Here is an 18705-nt window from a genome sequence, read left to right on the forward strand (position 1 = left end):
TGAATTCCCTAGTGCTGTTGACAAGGCCAATATTTATTGTCCATTTGAATTTCCCTTGGGGTGATGGTGAGACACCTCCTTGAATCTCTGCAGTCCTTGTGGCAGAAATATACGCAGAGCGGGAGAGAGTTCTAGTGTTTTATTGCAGCCACAGAGAAGGACTGGCGATGTAGTTCCAAGGCAGGATGGTCTGTGGCTTGGAGGCACACTGGCAGATGGCGGTGATGATGTTCCCATGCTTCTGCTGCCTTTATTGTTCTAGGTGGTAGATATAGGGTTTGCAAAGTGCTGTCGGAGGGCTTTGATGAAGTGTTGCAGCGCAACTTGCAGCTGGTACACCGCTGCCACTGTGGAGGGAGTGGGGCAGCACGGTGGCACAATGGTTAGCACTGCTGCTTTGTGAACTGAAATCCCACTAACCTGACGAAGGAGCAGCCCTCCGAAAGCTAGTGGCTTTTGCTACCAAATAAACCTGTTGGACTTTAACCTGGTGTTGTGAGACTTCTTACTGTGTTTACCCCAGTCCAATGCCGGCATCTCCACATCATGACTCACAGTGCCAGGGACCCGGGTTCGATTCCCGGCTCGGGTCACTGCCTGTGCAGAGTTTGCACAATCTTCCCGTGTCTGCGTGGGTTTCCTTCGGGTGCTCCGGTTTCCTCCCACACTCCAAAAGACGTGCTGGTTAGATGCATTGGCCATGCTAAATTCTCCCTCAGTGTGGTGACTAAGGGAGTTTCACAGTAACTTCATTGCAGTGTTAATGTAAGCCTACTTGTGACACTAATAAATCAATGTTAGGTGGTAACTTGGGTACTGATCGAGTGGGCTTCTTTGTTCTGGAACGTTGAGTTTGTTGAATGTTACTGGAGCTGCATTCAGTCCACTAGACTTGTGACTTATAGATCATAGAATCCATATAGTGCAGAAGGACATCATTTGGCCCATGAAGTCTGCACCGACTCTCCGACAGAGCATCTTACCTAGGCCCACTCCACCCTATCCCCATAACCTCCTCGTAAATTCCCCTAACCTACACATTTGTAAAGATAGTGGACAGATTTTGAGAAGCTGAGGTGAGATACTCATCACAGAATTCCTGGCCTCTGGTCTGCTCTAGGAGTAAGAAGTTTAACAACACCAGGTTAAAGTCCAACAGGTTTATTTGGTAGCAAAAGCCACACAAGCTTTCGGAGCTCCAAGCCCCTTCTTCAGGTGAGTGGGAATTCTGTTCACAAACAGGGCATATAAAGACACAGACTCAAATTACATGAATAATGGTTGGAATGCGAATACTTACAACTAATCAAGTCTTTAAGAAACAAAACAACGTGAGTGGAGAGAGCATCAAGACAGGCTAAAAAGATGTGTATTGTCTCCAGACAAGACAGCCAGTGAAACTCTGCAGGCCCAGGCAACTGTGGGGGTTACAAATAGTGTGACATGAACCCAATATCCCGGTTGAGGCCGTCCTCGTGTGTGCGGAACTTGGCTATCAGTTTCGGCTCAGCGACTCTGCGGCGTCGTGTGTTGCGAAGGCCGCTCATTGTGGCGGAGGCATGGACACCCGTGAGGTCGTGTCCCAGTTGACTGTACAGACGGTCTTTGGGTATACGACATGGAAGGTCGCGAAGGCTGCTCTAGGAGTCACAGTACTTGAGCAGTCCAGTTAGAGGTTCTGTGCAATGCTAATCCCCACCGGAATTGAGTCAGTGGTAGATTCGGTGTTGGTAAGATTGTTGAACATCAAGGCTGACGTTTTCAATGACTACTTTGTACCATTGAGGAAGTCAAACCTCTGTTTACACTAGGTAAATTTTGGTCTGAAAAGAACAGTTGTCACCTTGAAAGAGTCCCTTCAGAATTAAATTCTATGCGGTGTAACCGTAAATTTGTCTTCCTAAATGTACCTGCTCTCTCAAACCTTCAAAACAACTTTTACTTGTTCCAGTGTTAACTTATAAATTAACTGAGCACAAGTATTGTAGTATTGCTTTAAAGAAGGGACAATTTTTGCCAAAGTTTTTCATCTTGTACTCATCAGGACAGTCGCAAGAATGCGATGTGATTCTCCTGATGAGTGCAAGATGAAAAGCTTCAACAAAAGATGTCTTTCTTTCTTCAGCAAAACTCAAGTTCAAGACCCAACAATACTCGGGTCCCTGGCGCTGTGAGGCAGCAGTGCTAACCACTGTGCCACCGTGCTGTCCCACTTCCTCCATAGTGGCAGTGGTGTACCATTTGCAAGTTCCAGTGCACCAATTAATCAAAGCCCTCCGACAGCACCTTACAAACCCACGGCTCTACCACCTGGAACAATAAAGGCAACAGAAGTATGGGAACACCATCACCACCATCTACCAAACGACTACAAGTATTGTACTCTGGGTTCCAAGTATTGAAGTCGATGAGCTTATAACCCTAGATAGGGAATTGGTCCCAAAACATGTTGTCACTCTTGCTCAAAGAAAGAAATGGGAGCTCCACTTGGCACTGGTGGCAGCTTTCCACAATGCAAGATGATGGTTTGTGCTATGGTGGTGGCCTGGGTTAAATATCGCCGGGGCTCCTCTCTGGCGTGGCAGTCTCTGCCACCTTTACTGGAGAGGAAGACAGAAGGTGTCCGTTTCGCTGGCCTCTGTTTTCCCTGGGTCCTCTTCTCAACCGGCTGAACTTTCTCACCTCTTCCAAATTGTCAGCCTCAAGAGATCACAGCTGTCAGCAATGGCCGCCACCTTCACATCAGGTGCCGAAGTGTGGCGGCTAGAGGATTTTCACAGTAACTTCATTGCGGTGTTAATGTGAGCCTACTTGTGGCACTAATAAATAAACTGAAACATAAACTTATCTTGTTTGGAAGTGTCCTTGTGGTGGAGGCATGGACACCCGTGAGGTCGTGTCCCAGTTGACTGTACAGACGGTCTTTGGGTATACGGCAACATTAACATTGCCGAGGCAGTGCGGAGGTAGATGTTTCGGAATGAGTGTGTCCTGATGGAACCAGCACGCCCCAGAGCTCTGAGTTGGTGACCTCATCCTGCCAGGAGATGCTGAAGAGATATCTGAGGCAGCGAAGATTTCTCGGTTTGTTTATTAGTGTCACAAATCAGCTGACATTAACACTGCAATGAAGTTACTATGAAAATCCCCTAGTCGCCACACTCCGGCGCCTGTTCGGGTACACCTGAGAAAGAACTTAGCACGGCCAATGCACCTAACCAGCACATCTTTTGGACTGTGGGAGGAGACCGGAGCACCCCGAGGAAACCCACGCAGACACGGGGAGAACGTGCAGACTCCACACAGACAGTGACCCAAGCCGGGAATCGAACCCAGGTCCCTGGTGCTGTGGGGCAGCAGTGCTAACCACTGTGCCACCGTGCCACTCCCCAGTAATTTCCCCGGCTTGGCGTACGTTGCCCAGTTAGAGGGGTGCGCTGAGGTCATTGGCTGGGTCGACTCACAATTTGGCGTTCTCAGGTTGTTTTTGTTTCCCGCTCGCTTACTCAGCTTGGACACAACAGCTGCAACTTTCGCAATGTGGGTGTTTATTTCAGCATCAAGTGACAGATTGCTGGCAATCGTGGAGACCCGGATGCCAGCAAAAACAAAACCGCAATAGTAACACTCCGTATATAATTACTAAAGTTTGTGTATTATAGATCAAGATATAATGCATCAAATAAATATTAAAATCTGTTTTAAAGAACCTTGTAAAAATGCTTATTACTTTATATTCTTGTGTAGGTTTTAGCCTACATCGGTGAGGTGATGGCCTAGTGGTATTATCACGAGACTTTTAATCCAGATCCTAAGCTAATGTTCTGGGGACCCGGGTTCGAATCCCACCACAGCAGATAGTGGAATTAGAATTCAATTTTGTTTAAAATCTGCAATTAAGAATCTACTGATGACCATGAAGCCATTGTCGTAAAACCACACTTCATTCACTAATGTCCTTTAGAAAAGGAAATCTGCCGTCCATCCTTGGCCTGGCCTACGTGACTCCAGAGCCACTGCAATGTGGTTGACTCTTGAGCAACTAGGAATGGGCAATAATTGCTGGTCAGCCAGCGACGCCCATGTCCCATGAGTGAATAAATTTTAAAAAGCCATGCTCTCCATATTCCCTGGTGACAGAAGACTCGGTGAAGGCCCTCTCCCTCTTTTGCCCACCTCCACATGCATGCGTGCGCACAGACGCACACACACAGACAGACCTCTTTCCAACTACCCCACTCACTCACCATCCTGTCTTCCATGTGAAGCAGAGTTGTTACCCTGGGGTAAGGTGCCTGTATGGGAAATGCAAAGTTTAAATCTGCCACTCGCCCACCAGACTCACACCAGGAGACCCCGGTTTTTCCCTCAGTCGGAAATTCAGTGGCCTGAGTTAGCGCACAGACATCCTGAGCCCACTCGAACTCGCCGCCAGAGGTGCTTCTGGAAGTTATAGATCATTTTGGCCTCGGCATCTAGCCCGTCCTGTATAGGAGCATCGGTCCAGTGTTGTCCGATCAGAGCCAACAGAATGGGCCATCATCTCCCCACGGTCGTCAGTGCTCTTCCAGGAGGGATAACCCACGACCCCAAACGTGACCTCTGCCATCCCCTCAGGGTGGCATTGCGACGCACATTTATGGAACCCCTTCCATAGTTGATAGTTGAAGAATTTAAACAATGTTTCATTCTTGTAATTTCAACCTTGCAAAGATTAAGCACAGTGGTTAGCACTGCTGCCTCAATTCTGGCCTCAGGTGACTTTATGGAGTTAGCACATACTCCCTGTGTCTGCGTGGGTTTCCTCCGGGTGCTCCGGTTTCCTCCCACAGTCCAAAGATGTCCCGGTTCGGTGGATTGGCCATACTAAATTGTCCCTTAGTGTCCAAAGATGTGCAAGTTAGGTAGATTGCCTATGCTAAATTGCCCCTTAGCGTCCAAAGATGTGTAGGTTAGATGGATTGGCCATGCTAAATTGCCCCTTAGTATCCAAAGATGTATGGGTTAGATGGATTAGCCATGGCAAATGTGTGGGGGTACGGGGATAGGGTCGGGGGGAGGGCCTGAGTAAGATACTCTGTCAGAGAGTTGGTGCAGATTCGAAGGGCCAAGTGGCCTCCTCTTCACGTTAGCAACATTCAAGGTGTATCTTGATAGACACATGAACTAGAGTTGAACAGAGGGATAGAAACTGTGTTTTGGCTCCGGCTTGGTGGGCTGAAGGGCCTGTTCCTGTGCTGTATTGTTCTTTGTTCTCTTTGTTCTATGCGCTGTCGGGATTCTATGTATCTATGAATATAAGCACTGTAAAGAATGGCTGATGTTTAGCATCTGCATTGTGCTCCAGATCTGTAATTGCAATTTTTCCTTCCTCCTGCAGAGATAGAATTTATTGAAGATGTGGTACCACAACACGACCTGTGTCCCGAGATCTCTGGCTGTAACCTGCTGAATAGGCAGTGTGTCTGTGAAGTCGCACGCTCCTGTGTCAACCTGTTCACGTACCCTGATCTGGATGCCTGTACTGCTTCCTCAGGACATGTCCCAGGTACAATCAGTTTGCAATCGCGGATGAGCACTCTGCAGGAGGTTGTACGAATTCATTTTTTTGCATGTTGGATACGTGGTTAGATAATGACATCAATATAAACCAATCAGTACGTGTAATGAACTCTGCACAGTGAAAATGGCCCACTAAGTACCTCGTTTTCTAGCCAATCTCTTCTGTGTATCCTTGTATAACCTGCGGAAGAAAATAAATATCCCAATGGAAAATTTTCCAACGGGACTGGAGTTTTACCTTAGCTCTTGCGGGCTATAGATTTGCCTTTGACACTCGTGGTAGTGTGATGCCGGGAGAGCTTCGGTAGTCATTAAGCTACGTGCTTTAAGCAGTTTATTTTAGCTTCCTTTGTTGCAGTGGCTTTGTGGAATAACTGGTGAAAAAATATCACTTAGAATTTTTGCTTCACTCTTTAGAAAATTGTAGATCTCATTTTCTCGCTCCCTGCCCCTAGAACTGATGCAGTTGTTTTGTTTCTTGCTAGTTTGTCTAAGGTTGTGAATGTGATTGTAGATTTGCCGACCAATTATTGTTGAGTCGTTAAGCTACCTTTTTAAAAGTAACTTGTGGAATGGAATGTCCTTTTGTGTTGCTTTGAAATAGTTTATTCAGCCTTTGTTGCGGCAATATGAAGAGGTATCTGCTGTCCATGGCCAACATAGATATAAAATCACTTATAATATTTTAGTATTATACCACAGATGCTGCATAGCTAAAACTAAGATGTGGAGATGCCGGCGTTGGACTGGGGTGAACACAGTAAGAGTTTTAACAACACCAGGTTAAAGTCCAACAGGTTTATTTGGTAGCAAATACCATTAGCTTTTGGAGCGCTGCTCCTTTGTCAGATGGAGTGGAAATGTGCTCTCAAACAGTGCACAGAGACACAAAATCAAGTTACAGAATACTGATTAGAATGCAAATCCCTACAGCCAACCAGATCTTAAAGATACAGACAATGTGGGTGGAGGGAGCATTAAGCACAGGTTAAAGAGATGTGTATTGTCTCCAGACAGGATAGCCTGCAAGTCCAGGAGGCAAGCTGTGGGGGTTACTGATAATGTGACATAAATCCAACATCCCGGTTTAGGCTGTCCTCATGTGTGCGGAACTTGGCTATCAGTTTCTGCTCAGCGACTCTGCGCTGTCGTGTGTCGTGAAGGCCGCCTTGGAGAACGCTTACCTGAAGATCAGAGGCTGAATGCCCGTGACTGCTGAAGTGCTCCCCCACAGGAAGAGAACAGTCTTGCCTGGTGATTGTCGAGCGGTGTTCATTTAGCTGAAGCTAAAGCAGGAACTGTTGGGAACACAAATCAAAGTAGGTAGGGCTTCTGAAGTGGTCCTTCTATCTGTGGACTCTTATACGCGGAACATGGTTGATAGACATAGAATCATAGAGATTTACAGCATGGAAACAGGCCCTTTGGCCCAACTTGTCCATGCTGCCCTTTTTTACCACTAAGCTAGTCCCAATTGCCCGCATTTGGCCCATATCCCTCTACACCCATCTTACCCATATAACTGTCTAAATGCTTTTTAAAAGACAAAATTGTTCCTGCCTCTACTACTGCCTTTGGTATATATATATGTTGTGTATATATATGTATATATATATATAATATACACATGCTTTAATATATAACACTTGTTTATTAATGCTATATCCAAACAGGTCACAGAGTAGGCATGTTGCTCCTAGATATGGAGTTCCAACCTCTCTCTCAGTAGTACATCATCATCTACATTACATATCAGCATATCACATGGGGCAAAACAATGGCACAGTGGATAGCATTGCTGCCTCACAATGCCAGGGAGCCAGGTTCAATTCCAGTCTCGGATAACTGTCTCTGTGGAGCTTGCGTGTTCTCCCCGTGTCTGCGTGGGTTTCCTCCGGGTGCTCCGGTTTCCTCCCATGGTCCAAAGATGTGCGGGTTAGGTTAATTGGCTATGCCTAATTGCCCCTTAGTGTCAGGGAGATTAGCAGGGTAAATACATGGGGTTATAGGGATGGGGCCTGGGTAGGATTGTTGCCGGTACAGACTCAATGGGCCGAATGGCCTCTACCTGCACTGTCGTGATTCTATGATTTTATGATCTGTTAAAGCTTTAAACTACAGTAGAATCATAGAATCCCTACAATAGGATCATAGAATCCATACAGTGCAGAAGAGGCTATTCAGCCCATCGAGTCTGCACTGACTCTCTGACAGAGTATCTGACCCAGGCCCTCTCCCCTACCCTGTCCCTGTAACCCCACACACTTACCATGGCCAATTCACCTAATTTACACATCTTGAGACACTGAGGAGCAGATTTTTCCGTTCTGCCCACAACTGGAATCGTCGTGGGCGAGGGGTGGACCATGGAAATGTCCGTTGACCTCGGGTGGGATTTTCCGGTTTCGGGGCGAGTGCGGGTCAATTTACCATGGCCAATCCACCTAACCTGCACGTCTTCGGGACTGTGAGGAGAATGGATGAGTTTGTGTCCAAAGCCTGGACGATTGAGCAGAGCCAGAAGACATTACTGAACAAAGTTTAAACAGGAACTGAACTAGGGCGAGAGTATGTGAGAAATACACACACAGGTACACTTGCACAAAGGCACTTGTGTGGGCATGCACAGGATAAACTTGTCAAAGGGGGAAGCATGGAAAACAGGCCAAGTAACCTTCACTTAAAGTATCCATGTCTAGATCTTGAAAGCATCTTGCGCATTGAGATATTCATTCTGACAGCCTCTCAATGTGAGCGGCTTAATTTCCCCCTGTAGAGAATATTGAAAAGAATGTCTTGTTACAGTTTTTGGTGTTCCATTCAAGTTTGTTTCAACCTGATATACTAAATAAGGCTCATTGTGGTCTGCAATGAACATTAGGCCGGGGCAGTGGTGGGGAGATGTGTTGGTGGGGGGAGGGGTGTTGGGGGGGTGGGGGGTACACGTTCACCCACAGTTTGAATTAAGTTCTGCCTGGAACGGCCACAATGAGATTCTTGTTGACAGATGGTGCAACAGAAATTCTTGATGAATGCACGCGGAGTAACCTTTCCCCGCACGACTTCAGTTCTCTGCTTTTAATTACATGTCGATGTCCGTACCAGACTGATAATTCAGAATAGGGTCTAAAAAAAAAACACCTTGTGTGGTGTTGTTATTCACACCTTCCTACAATACGCTTCTTAATGTATTGCAATTCGGTTAAAATATACACGTAATTGTAAAAAATAATTATTACTCATCAAATGCATTTTCTATACAATTTGGGATATTTATTTCACCTCCCCATTACTTATTGCAACCCCAATGTATATAGAATCCCTACAGTGCAGAGGGAGGCCATTTGGCCCATCGAGACTACATCAACAACACTCCCACCAAGGCCCAATCCCTGTAACCCCACATATTTACCCCGCTAATCCCTCTAACCTACGCATCCCGGGACACTAAGGGGCAATTTAGCATGGCCAATGCACCTAACCCACACGTCTTTGGACTGGGTTACTGCTATTGTGCCCTCTCTGGCACCATTATTTAACTGCTTCTCATATATCCACTGTTCCTCAGATGGTGCTTCTTAAAATCCACAAATCTTGAATCCTTGGATTGGGTGGCATGGTGGTTTGCACTGCTGCCTCACAGCGCCAGGGACCCGGGTTCGATTCCCGGCTTGGGTCACTGTTTGTGCAGAGTCTACACATTCTCCCCATGTCTGCGTGGGTTTCCTCCGGGTGCTCTGGTAGGTTGGGTGGATTGGCCGTACTAACTTGCTCCTCCTTGTCCCATCATGTGTCGATAAAAGGGATTTAGATAAATACATGAGATTAAGGGAATTGGGTCTGGGTGGGATGTTCCATCGGATAATGAACCAAATGGTCTGCTTCTGCACTGTAGGAATTCTATTATTCTAATTGGCCTAGTTTTCTGGAGGGTTTATGTGACAATATTTGATTTATTATTGTCACATGTATTGGGATACAGTGAAAAGTGTTGTTTCTTGTGTGCTATGCAGACAAAACATATCTTTCGTAGAGTACACGAGAGAAGGAAAGGAGAGAGTGCAGAATGTAGTGTTACAGTCATAGCGAGGGTGTAGAGAAAGATCAACTTAATGCAAGCCAAGTCCATTTAAAAGTCTAACGGCAGCAGAGAAGAAGCTGTTCTTGAGTCGGTTGGTACATGATCTCAGGCTTCTGTATCTTTTTCCCGATGGAAGAAGGTGGAAGAGAGAATGTCCAGGGTGTGTGGGTCCTAGATTATGCTGGCTGCTTTTCTGAGGCAGCGCGAAGTGTAGACAGAGTTAGTGGATGGGAGACTGGTTTGTGTGATGAACTGGGTTACATTCACAACCGTTAGTAGTTTCTTGCGGACTTGGACAGAGCAGGAGTCATACCAAGCTGTGATACATCTGGAAAGGATGCTTTCTATGGTGCATCTGTAAAAATTGGTGAGAATCATAGCGGACATGCCAAATTTCCTTAACCTCCTGAGAAAGTAGAGGTATCAGTGTGGGGGGACCAGGACAGGTTGTTGGTGATCTGGACACCTAAAAACTTGAAGCTCTTGATTATTTCCACTTTGTCGCCATTGTTGTAGACAGGGGAATGTCCTCCACTTGCAGATGACTATCTCCTTGCGGGATGGGTGAGGGGTAATGGTGCTTTCCAGCTTCTTCATGGCTGAATGAGGTGGGAGTGCACTGGACCAGTTGGTCTTTCCCTCTTCGCTCGTGGGCCTTGGTGAAGTCAGCTCCCCTGTTTAAACAATGGAAAAAATTCTCCGAACCAAATATTTGCTTCCACTCTGGATAGAGCACAAAAGTAAATGTCCTGTTTCTAATAACAAGTCTCACAACACCAGGTTAAAGTCCAACAGGTTTATTTGGTAGCAAACGCCACTAGCTTTCGGAGCGCTGCTCCTTCGTCAGGTGAGTGGGAGTTCTGTTCACAAATAGGGCACAAAGACACAAACTCAATTTACAGAATAAGGATTGGAATGTGAGTCGTTACAGCTAATCAAGTCTTAAAGTTACAGACAATGTGAGTGGAGAGAGCATTAAGCACAGGTTAAAGAGATGTGTATTGTCTCCAGACAGGACAGCTAGTGAGATTTTGTAAGTCCAGGCAAGTTGTGGGAGTTACAGATAGTGTGACATGAACCCAAGATCCCGGTTGAGGCCGTACTCATGTGTGCGGAACTTGGCTATCAGTTTCTGCTCAGCGACCCTGCGCTGTCGTGTGTCGTGAAGGCCGCCTTGGAGAACGCTTACCCGAAGATCAGAGGCCGAATGCCCGTGACTGCTGAAGTGCTCCCCAACAGGAAGAGAACAGTCTTGACTGGTGATTGTCGAGCGGTGTTCATTTTTCTGTTGTCGTAGCGTCTGCATGGTTTCCCCAATGTACCATGCCTCGGGACATCCTTTCCTGCAGCGTATCAGGTAGACAATGTTGGCCGAGTATGTACTGTGTACCTGGTGGATGGTGTTCTCATGTGAGATGATGGCATCCGTGTCGATGATCCGGCACGTCTTGCAGAGGTTGCTGTGGCAGGGTTGTGTGGTGTCGTGGTCACTGTGCTCCTGAAGGCTGGGTAGTTTGCTGCGGACAATGGTCTGTTTGAGGTTGTGCGGTTGTTTGAAGGCAAGAAGTGGGGGTGTGGGGATGGCCTTGGCGAGGTGTTCGTCTTCATCAATGACATGTTGAAGGCTCCAGAGGAGATGTCGTAGTTTCTCTGCTCTGGGGAAGTACTGGATGACGAAGGGTACTCTGTCCACCATGTCCCGTGTTTGTCTTCTGAGGAGGTCGGTGCGGTTTTTTGCTGTGGCACGTCGGAACTGTCGATCGATGAGTCGAGCGCCATATCCCTTGTTCTTATGAGGGCATCTTTCAGCGTCTGGAGGTGTCTGTTGCGATCCTCCTCATCCGAGCAGATCCTGTGTATACGGAGGGCATGTCCGTAGGGGATGGCTTCTTTAACGTGTTTAGGGTGGAAGCTGGAGAAGTGGAGCATCATGAGGTTATCCATAGGCTTGCGGTACAGTGAGGTGCTGAGGTGACCGTCCTTAATGGAGATGCGTGTGTCCAAGAATGCAACTGATTCCGGAGAGTAGTCCATGGTGAGTCTGATGGTGGGATGGAACTTGTTGATGTCATCATATAGTTGTTTCAGTGATTGTTCACCATGAGTCCAAAGAAAGAAAATGTCATCGATGTATCTAGTGTATAGCATCGGTTGAAGGTCCAGTGCGGTGAAGAAGTCTTGTTCGAACCTGTGCATGAAGATGTTGGCATATTGAGGTGCAAATTTGGTCCCCATGGCTGTTCAGTGTGTCTAGATGAAGAACTGGTTGTTGAGGGTGAAGACATTGTGGTCCAGGATGAAGCGGATGAGTTGTAAAATCTGGAAACTGTCAGTTGTCGGCGTAGAGTACTGAGGTAGTTGCAGCAATGCCATCATCGTGGGGGATGCTGTTGTAGAGTGCCGAGACATCCATTGTGACGAGGAGTGCTCCTGGTTCAACTGCTCCATGTGTGCTGAGTTTCTGTAGGAAGTCCGTAGTGTCGCGACAAAAGCTGGGGGTTCTTTGTACAATGGGTTTCAGGATGCCCTCGACGTAGCCAGAGGTTCTCGCACAGGGTCCCATTGCCCGATATGATGGGACGGCCGGGTGTGTTTGCCTTGTGTATCTTCGGGAGGCAGTAGAGATCTCCAACGCAGGGAGTACGTGGGATGAGAGCACGGAGGGTGCTCTGAAGGTCCGGATCAAAGGTCTTGATCAGAGTGTTGAGTTGACGGGTGTGTTCTTTGGTCGGATCTGCGGGTAACTGTCTGTAGTGTTCCTCGTTGTTCAGTTGTCGGTACACTTCTTTGCAGTAATCCGTTCTGTTCAGTATGACGATGGCCCCTCCTTTGTCTGCTGGTTTGATGACAATGTTGCGGTTGGTCTTGAGAGCGTGGATGGCGTTGCGTTGTGCTTGGGTGATGTTCGGGGCTGTCTTGTGAGTGCGGCTGATGAATTTGGTGTTGACGCACCTCCTGATGGCTTGGGCATACATGTCAGGTCGAGGGCAGCGGCCTTCCGGAGGAGTCCAATTCTATTCTTTTCTCTACGACAACGGATGAATGAACACCGCTCGACAATCACCAGGCAAGACTGTTTTCTTCCTGTTGGGGAGCAGTTCAGCGGTCACGGGCATTTGGCCTCTGATCTTCGGGTCAGCGTTCTCCAAGGTGCCTTCACGACACACGACAACGCAGAGTCGCTGAGCAGAGTCTGATAGCCAAGTTCCGCACACACGAGGACAGCCTCAACCGGGATCTTAGGTTCATGTCACACGATCTGTAACTCCCACTGCTTGCCCCCTGGACTTGCAAAATCTCACTAGCTGTCCTGTCTGGAGACAATACACATCTCTTTAACCTGTGCTTAATGCTCTCTCCACTCACATTGTCTGTACCTTTAAGACTTGATTAGCTGTAAAGACTCACATTCTAATCATTATTCTGTAAATTGAGGTTGTGTCTCTGTATGCCCTGTTTGATGTGGAGATGCGGGCGTTGGACTGGGGTAAACACAGTAAGAGTTTTAACAACACCAGGTTAAAGTCCAACAGGTTTATTCAGTAGCAAATACCATTAGCTTTCGGAGCGCTGCTCCTTCGTCAGTCAACCTGTTGGACTTTAACGTGGTGTTGGTAAAACTCTTGACCTGTTTGTGAGCAGATCTCCCACTCCACCTGATGAAGGAGCAGCACGTTCCGAAAGCTAGTGGCGTTTGCTACCAAATAAACCTGTTGGACTTTAACCTGGTGTTGTTAGACGTCTTACTGTGTTTACCCCAGTCCAACGCCGGCATCTCCACATTATAATAACAAGCACATACCTGCCAAAACCCCCTGATTTGTTTGTTTTGCAAGTTTGTGAAAACCGAAGTGAGTCATTGCGTTCCACAAAGTATTTCAGATGTGTTCTAGAAATTTCTGTTTGTCGTAGAATTGGCATAAATGAGGCCTTTTGTCAAGGATGTATATATGCTGCACCATGTCCTGAGCTTGCTGCTTATCAACTCAGCGTACATGAAGAAAGAGATCTTTGTGGTGTACATCCGTCTTAAGCTGCCTAGGTCCCAAACTTTGGAATTCCCTCCCTCTTAAACCTCTTCTCCAGGAAGCATCCTCAATTATTCGAGGGTCAACAAAGTCCAAGCCCAACTAACCCACAAGTCTGAAAGACGTGTGGGTTAGTTGCACTGGTCATTCCTCCTCAGTGTACCCGAACAGGCGCTGGAGTGTGGCGACTAGGGGATTTTGATTCCAATTAACCTGTTGGACTTTAACCTGGTGTTGTGAGACGACTTCTTGTAACTTAACTTTTAACCTCTTTGGCCCAACTGCCCGAATGTCGTCTCCTTGAGCTCAATGCTAATCCTTGTCAGATTGCACTCCTGTGGGTTGCCTGAGGACATTTTACCACATCGAAGAGGCTATATCAATGCAAGTTGTTGTTCTATATCTCCCCTGTGCGAGGGTGAATATGTCGGTGTATTTTTCACAATTCTTCGAGGCACAATCGCCTGAAAAATGTCTGTCCCTGTTGGCAGCTGGGATTCTCCAGTGCCGCTGAAAATGCATGGAGTTTTAGCCGGAATGCCAAATTCTCCCTTCTCGCTGGCAGCGTCTGGACAAGATTGAAGAATCCCGCCCGATGTTTGTGCTGTTGTGATGCTCACCACTTTATGGGGGGGACAAAACAAGCAAACATTTTTGTAAAAAAATAAGAAATGTGACCTTTTATAGTAACTAGTCTAACTTGATTACTCCATCAGAAATCTGACTGATACTAGTGTTGTGTTTGTATAATGATATAAATGCACCAATCACTCATACAGGATTCTGTAAACATGTTGTGGGTTTATTTATTGAGACCAGGCACATGTGAACATATATACACGGATAGGAAGCTTGAAGACATCGGCAGCAGCGGCTGTCTGTGCTGTGTTCAGCTCCCCGGCCAAAGTGAAACTGAGACTGGATCACGTGACACACTTCCCTTCCAGTGATGTCATGCTGCTTATCCTTAAAGGCATATTATGAGAAGTAGAATTGCGTTGTGAGCATTGGAGAGAAATTTTAATCAGTGCTGAGAGTGATGTGGCAAACTGGGAGAGAGAGATGTGGGAGGACTTAGCCGAGGTAAAATGGAGAATGGGTGGCAGAGATGCATTCTGGGAGAAGTTGGCTCAGTCACCTCGACTGAAAAGTGGGTAGCAGAAGACCCCCCCCCCTCCCCCGAGTGATAAACAGCAGGAAGAGCATCCCACAGAGGCAGCAGAGGAACATTCTGGGAGAAGTCGGCTCAGCCACAAAAATGTGTAGGCTCGGTGGATTACCCAGGGTAAGTGCGTGAGGTAATGGGGATAGGACGGAGGGGAGGGCCAGGTCTCTCTTTTGGAGAGTCGGTGCAGACTCGATAGGCCAAATGGCCTCTTCCTGCACTGTAGAGGTTCTATGGATTCCATGTTGTCTTACCAATGCTCTGTACGGCTACATAGTTTCACGAAGGAGCCATGAGATAATAAAACAGACTGTATCCATTTTAATAAGATGGAGTCGATTGGCAAAGATGGAAAAACTCAGTGAAATTCTCTCAGGGCATCAGGATTCAATTGGTGCAGAATGTTTATCCCAGGATGTGTTAGCCTGCGAGGGGACAACTTCCTCAGTATTCTTTACTGGGCTACACGATGATGTCCAAACCTCTCACTGCAGTATTGTGGCACTTTCTTTTTAACGATTGTCACTTTGCAAAGCTTGCTGGGACTCTTGATCAGAGTTTGCTGTGCATTTGATGTCCTGCGTCTCTGAATAGCAGAGATGCAGGACATCAAATGGACAGCAGTGGACGGGGAGGTGATGGCCTAGTGGTATTATCGCTAAACTATTAATCCAGAAACTCAGCTAATGTTCTGGGGACTCGGGTTCGAATCCCACCACGGCAGATGGTGGAATTTTAATTCAAGTCAAAAAAATCTGGAATTAAGAATCTACTGATGACCGTGAAACCATCGTCGATTGTTGTAAAAACCCATCTGCTTCACTAATGTCCTTGAGGGAAGGAAGTCGGCCATCCTTACCCGGTCTGGCCTACATGTGACTCCAGAGCCACAGCAATGTGGTTGACTCTCAACTGCCCTCTGGGGCAACTAGGGATGGGCAATAAATGCTGGCCAGCCAGCGACACCCATGTCCCACAAATGATTTTTTTTTAAAGTTGATGGATTGAGACACATGCCTGAAGTCATTCTACAGGAACGGATTCCACCAGTAACCTTGCTACCTTTAGAGTATTCCCTTCCACAAAGACCAGCTTCTTTCAATGGGCAGACTGGAATCAAATGTTAGAAAAAGCAAACAGTGGCCTTTTGTCGGGATACTTACGGTTTGGCCACTTTTCGGAATGACTGGCAGCTCAACACTTGGCACCAACAGAGGAAAAAGGTTGAAATCTTTGGTGTATGTGGGCAATACACCTTGCAATGTATCACTTTTTCAATAACAAATGAGATTTCACATTCAACAGTGTTCTGCCACAGGATCCAGGACTGAGTCGTATTATTGGGAGCGGTTCTGTGAATCATAGAATCCCTACAGTACAGAAAGAGGCCATTCGGCCCATCGAGTCTGCACCGACCACAATCCCACCCAGGCCCTACCCCCATATCCCTACATATTTACCCACTAATCCCTCTAACCTATGCATCTCAGGACACTAAGGGCCAATTTATCATGGCCAATCAACCTAACCCGCACATCTTTGGACTGTGGGAGGAAACCGGAGCACCCGGAGGAAACCCACGCAGACATGAGGAGAATGTGCAAACTCCACACAGACAGTGACCCAAGCCGGGAATCGAACCCGGGTCCCTGGAGCTGTGAAGCAGCAGCGCTAACCACTGTGCTACCGTGCCGCCCTCTGACATGCCTTTTCGCTGCTGACTACATTGATAGGAGTATTAACAGGATTTAATGTGTCCTTTTTTAAAATTCCGTCCTTAAAGTTAGAAAGCCAATGCTGAGAGTGGACCGGGCAAACCTGAATCCATTCCTTGCTTGCTCTAAAAAATCAATTTCCAATTCAATCCAATTGGGGCGGCGCAGTGGTTAGCACTGCTGCCTCACAGCGCCAGGGACCCGGGTTCGATTCCCGGCTTGGGTCACTGCTGTGCGGAGTTTGCACATTCTCCCCGTGTCTGCGTGGGTTTCCTCCGGGTGCTCCGGTTTCCTCCCACACTCCAAAGATGTGCGGGTTAGGTGGATTGGCCAGGCTAAATTGCCCCTTAGTGTCAGGGGGACTAGCTAGGGTAAATACATGGGGTTATGTGGATAGGACCTGGGTGGGATTGTTGTCAGTGCAGGTTCGATGGGCCGATTGGCCTCCTTCTGCATTGTTGGGATTCTATGGATTCTACTCTCTGAAAATCCTCACCTTGGCCTCACTGACATAGTCTTTTGCTTAACTAGTCTTATAAAAATTGTTGAACTGAGCTGCGTGGATCTTAACATAACAACATAGCAGAAAGAAATGCCTGAGGATTATGATAAGCATCTTCTGAGCAGCCAGACGTCATAAATTGTCTCTTTTCTCTATAGATTGCTCACCAAGGCGTTCGGTTTTATGTTTGATCAGCCATACAGGGGCATGTTAGTAATGAGGTGATAGAGGAAGGTATTTGGCTATTGTACTATTGGTCTGCTAAGAATTGGCCAGCTGTGTAAGCCAGTGGCTGGAACGGGAGGGAGAATCAGTGCGTAAACAAATAGATCACTGGATTTCCAATCAAACCCTGTAGAATCATAGAACGCCTACACTGCAGAGCGGGCCATTCGGCCCAACGAGTCTGCCCTGACTCTCTGACAGAGCATCTTACCCAGGCCTTATCACTGTAACCCCATGTGCATACCCCACTAATCCCCCTAATTTACACATTTTGGCACACGAAGGGGCCTGGTCAATCCATCTAACCTACACATCTTTGGAGGAAACCGGAGCACCCGGAGGAAACCCATGCAGACACGGGGAGAATGTGCAAACTCCACACAGTGACCCAAGCCGGGAATCGAACCCGGGTGCCTGGTGCTGTGAGGCAGCAGTGCTGACCACTGTGCCACCGTGCCACTCCAGGGTTTTATTCAATTTCTCAGTGTTCACGTCTAATAGTACAGACCTTGCTCGCACAAGCCCTTGGGGGACTGTTTGTGCGATGTTGCCTTGTTGAGGTTGGATTCCTTTCCCCACTATCGTGCAGTTTTCTCAAGGAAAGGACACATATTTGTTATGGTGAGATCCTGCAGGAACTTCAAGCTTCTGCCCTATTTGGTAATCTTTCAGAACAAACCATCACTTCATAATCCATTGAGACAAAAACATTTCTATTTTTGCAGTATTTGTGTAAATAAATATAATGCATATCAAATCTTAAAGATCTGCTGATTACCAATGGGTCTCAGTGCTATAATGGAAATAAAATCCATTGGGATATTCTATTTCTCACAGAAAGCCACGTTGTGGGATAACAAAATATTCCATGGAGTTTGAACTTTCTGATCTGCTAATTCAATCAGGTGCTATTCCCTGAACAAAAGCAGTTGGTTTTTTTGGAAATGTATAGTTAATTGTCAGTTAAGACTGTGTTTCGAATAGTTAAATGAGATAAACTTTGGTATCATTGTAGAACGGTGGCACAATGGTTAGCACTGCTGCCTCGCAGCGCCAGGTACCCGGGTTCAATTCCCAGCTTGGGTCACTGTTCTGTGTGGAGTTTGCACATTCTCCCCGTGTCTGCGTGGGTTTCCTCCGGGTGCTCCGGCTTCCTCCCACAGTCCGAAAGACGTGCTGGTTAGGTGTATTGGCCATGCTAAATTCTCCCTCAGCGTACCTGAACAGGTGGCAGAGTGTGGCGACTAGGGGATTTTCACAGAAACTTCATTGCAGTGTTAATGTAAGCCTACTTGTTTGTGACTAATAAATAAAAACTTAAACTTAAATGGCCTCCTCCTGCACTGTAGGGATTCTATGAGAGTGAAACACACAGCCAGTTATCTTGACGAGGATAAAAGAGCCTGATATTTTTAATGGGGCTAAAG

General features: G+C 46.9%; 1 protein-coding gene across 1 annotated transcript in view; it reads left to right on the forward strand.

The window, feature by feature from the left end:
• Positions 1-18705, forward strand: part of LOC144506947 (cysteine-rich motor neuron 1 protein-like) — a 240546-nt gene that overhangs the window by 61906 nt on the left and 159935 nt on the right. The window contains exon 2 of the mRNA XM_078233359.1: positions 5381-5548. Within this exon, the coding sequence (XP_078089485.1) occupies positions 5381-5548 (168 nt within the window). The remainder of the gene's footprint in view (positions 1-5380; positions 5549-18705) is intronic.

This window comes from Mustelus asterias, chromosome 18, assembly GCF_964213995.1.
Source record: "Mustelus asterias chromosome 18, sMusAst1.hap1.1, whole genome shotgun sequence".
In the NCBI taxonomy this organism is placed as follows: Eukaryota; Metazoa; Chordata; class Chondrichthyes; order Carcharhiniformes; family Triakidae; genus Mustelus; species Mustelus asterias.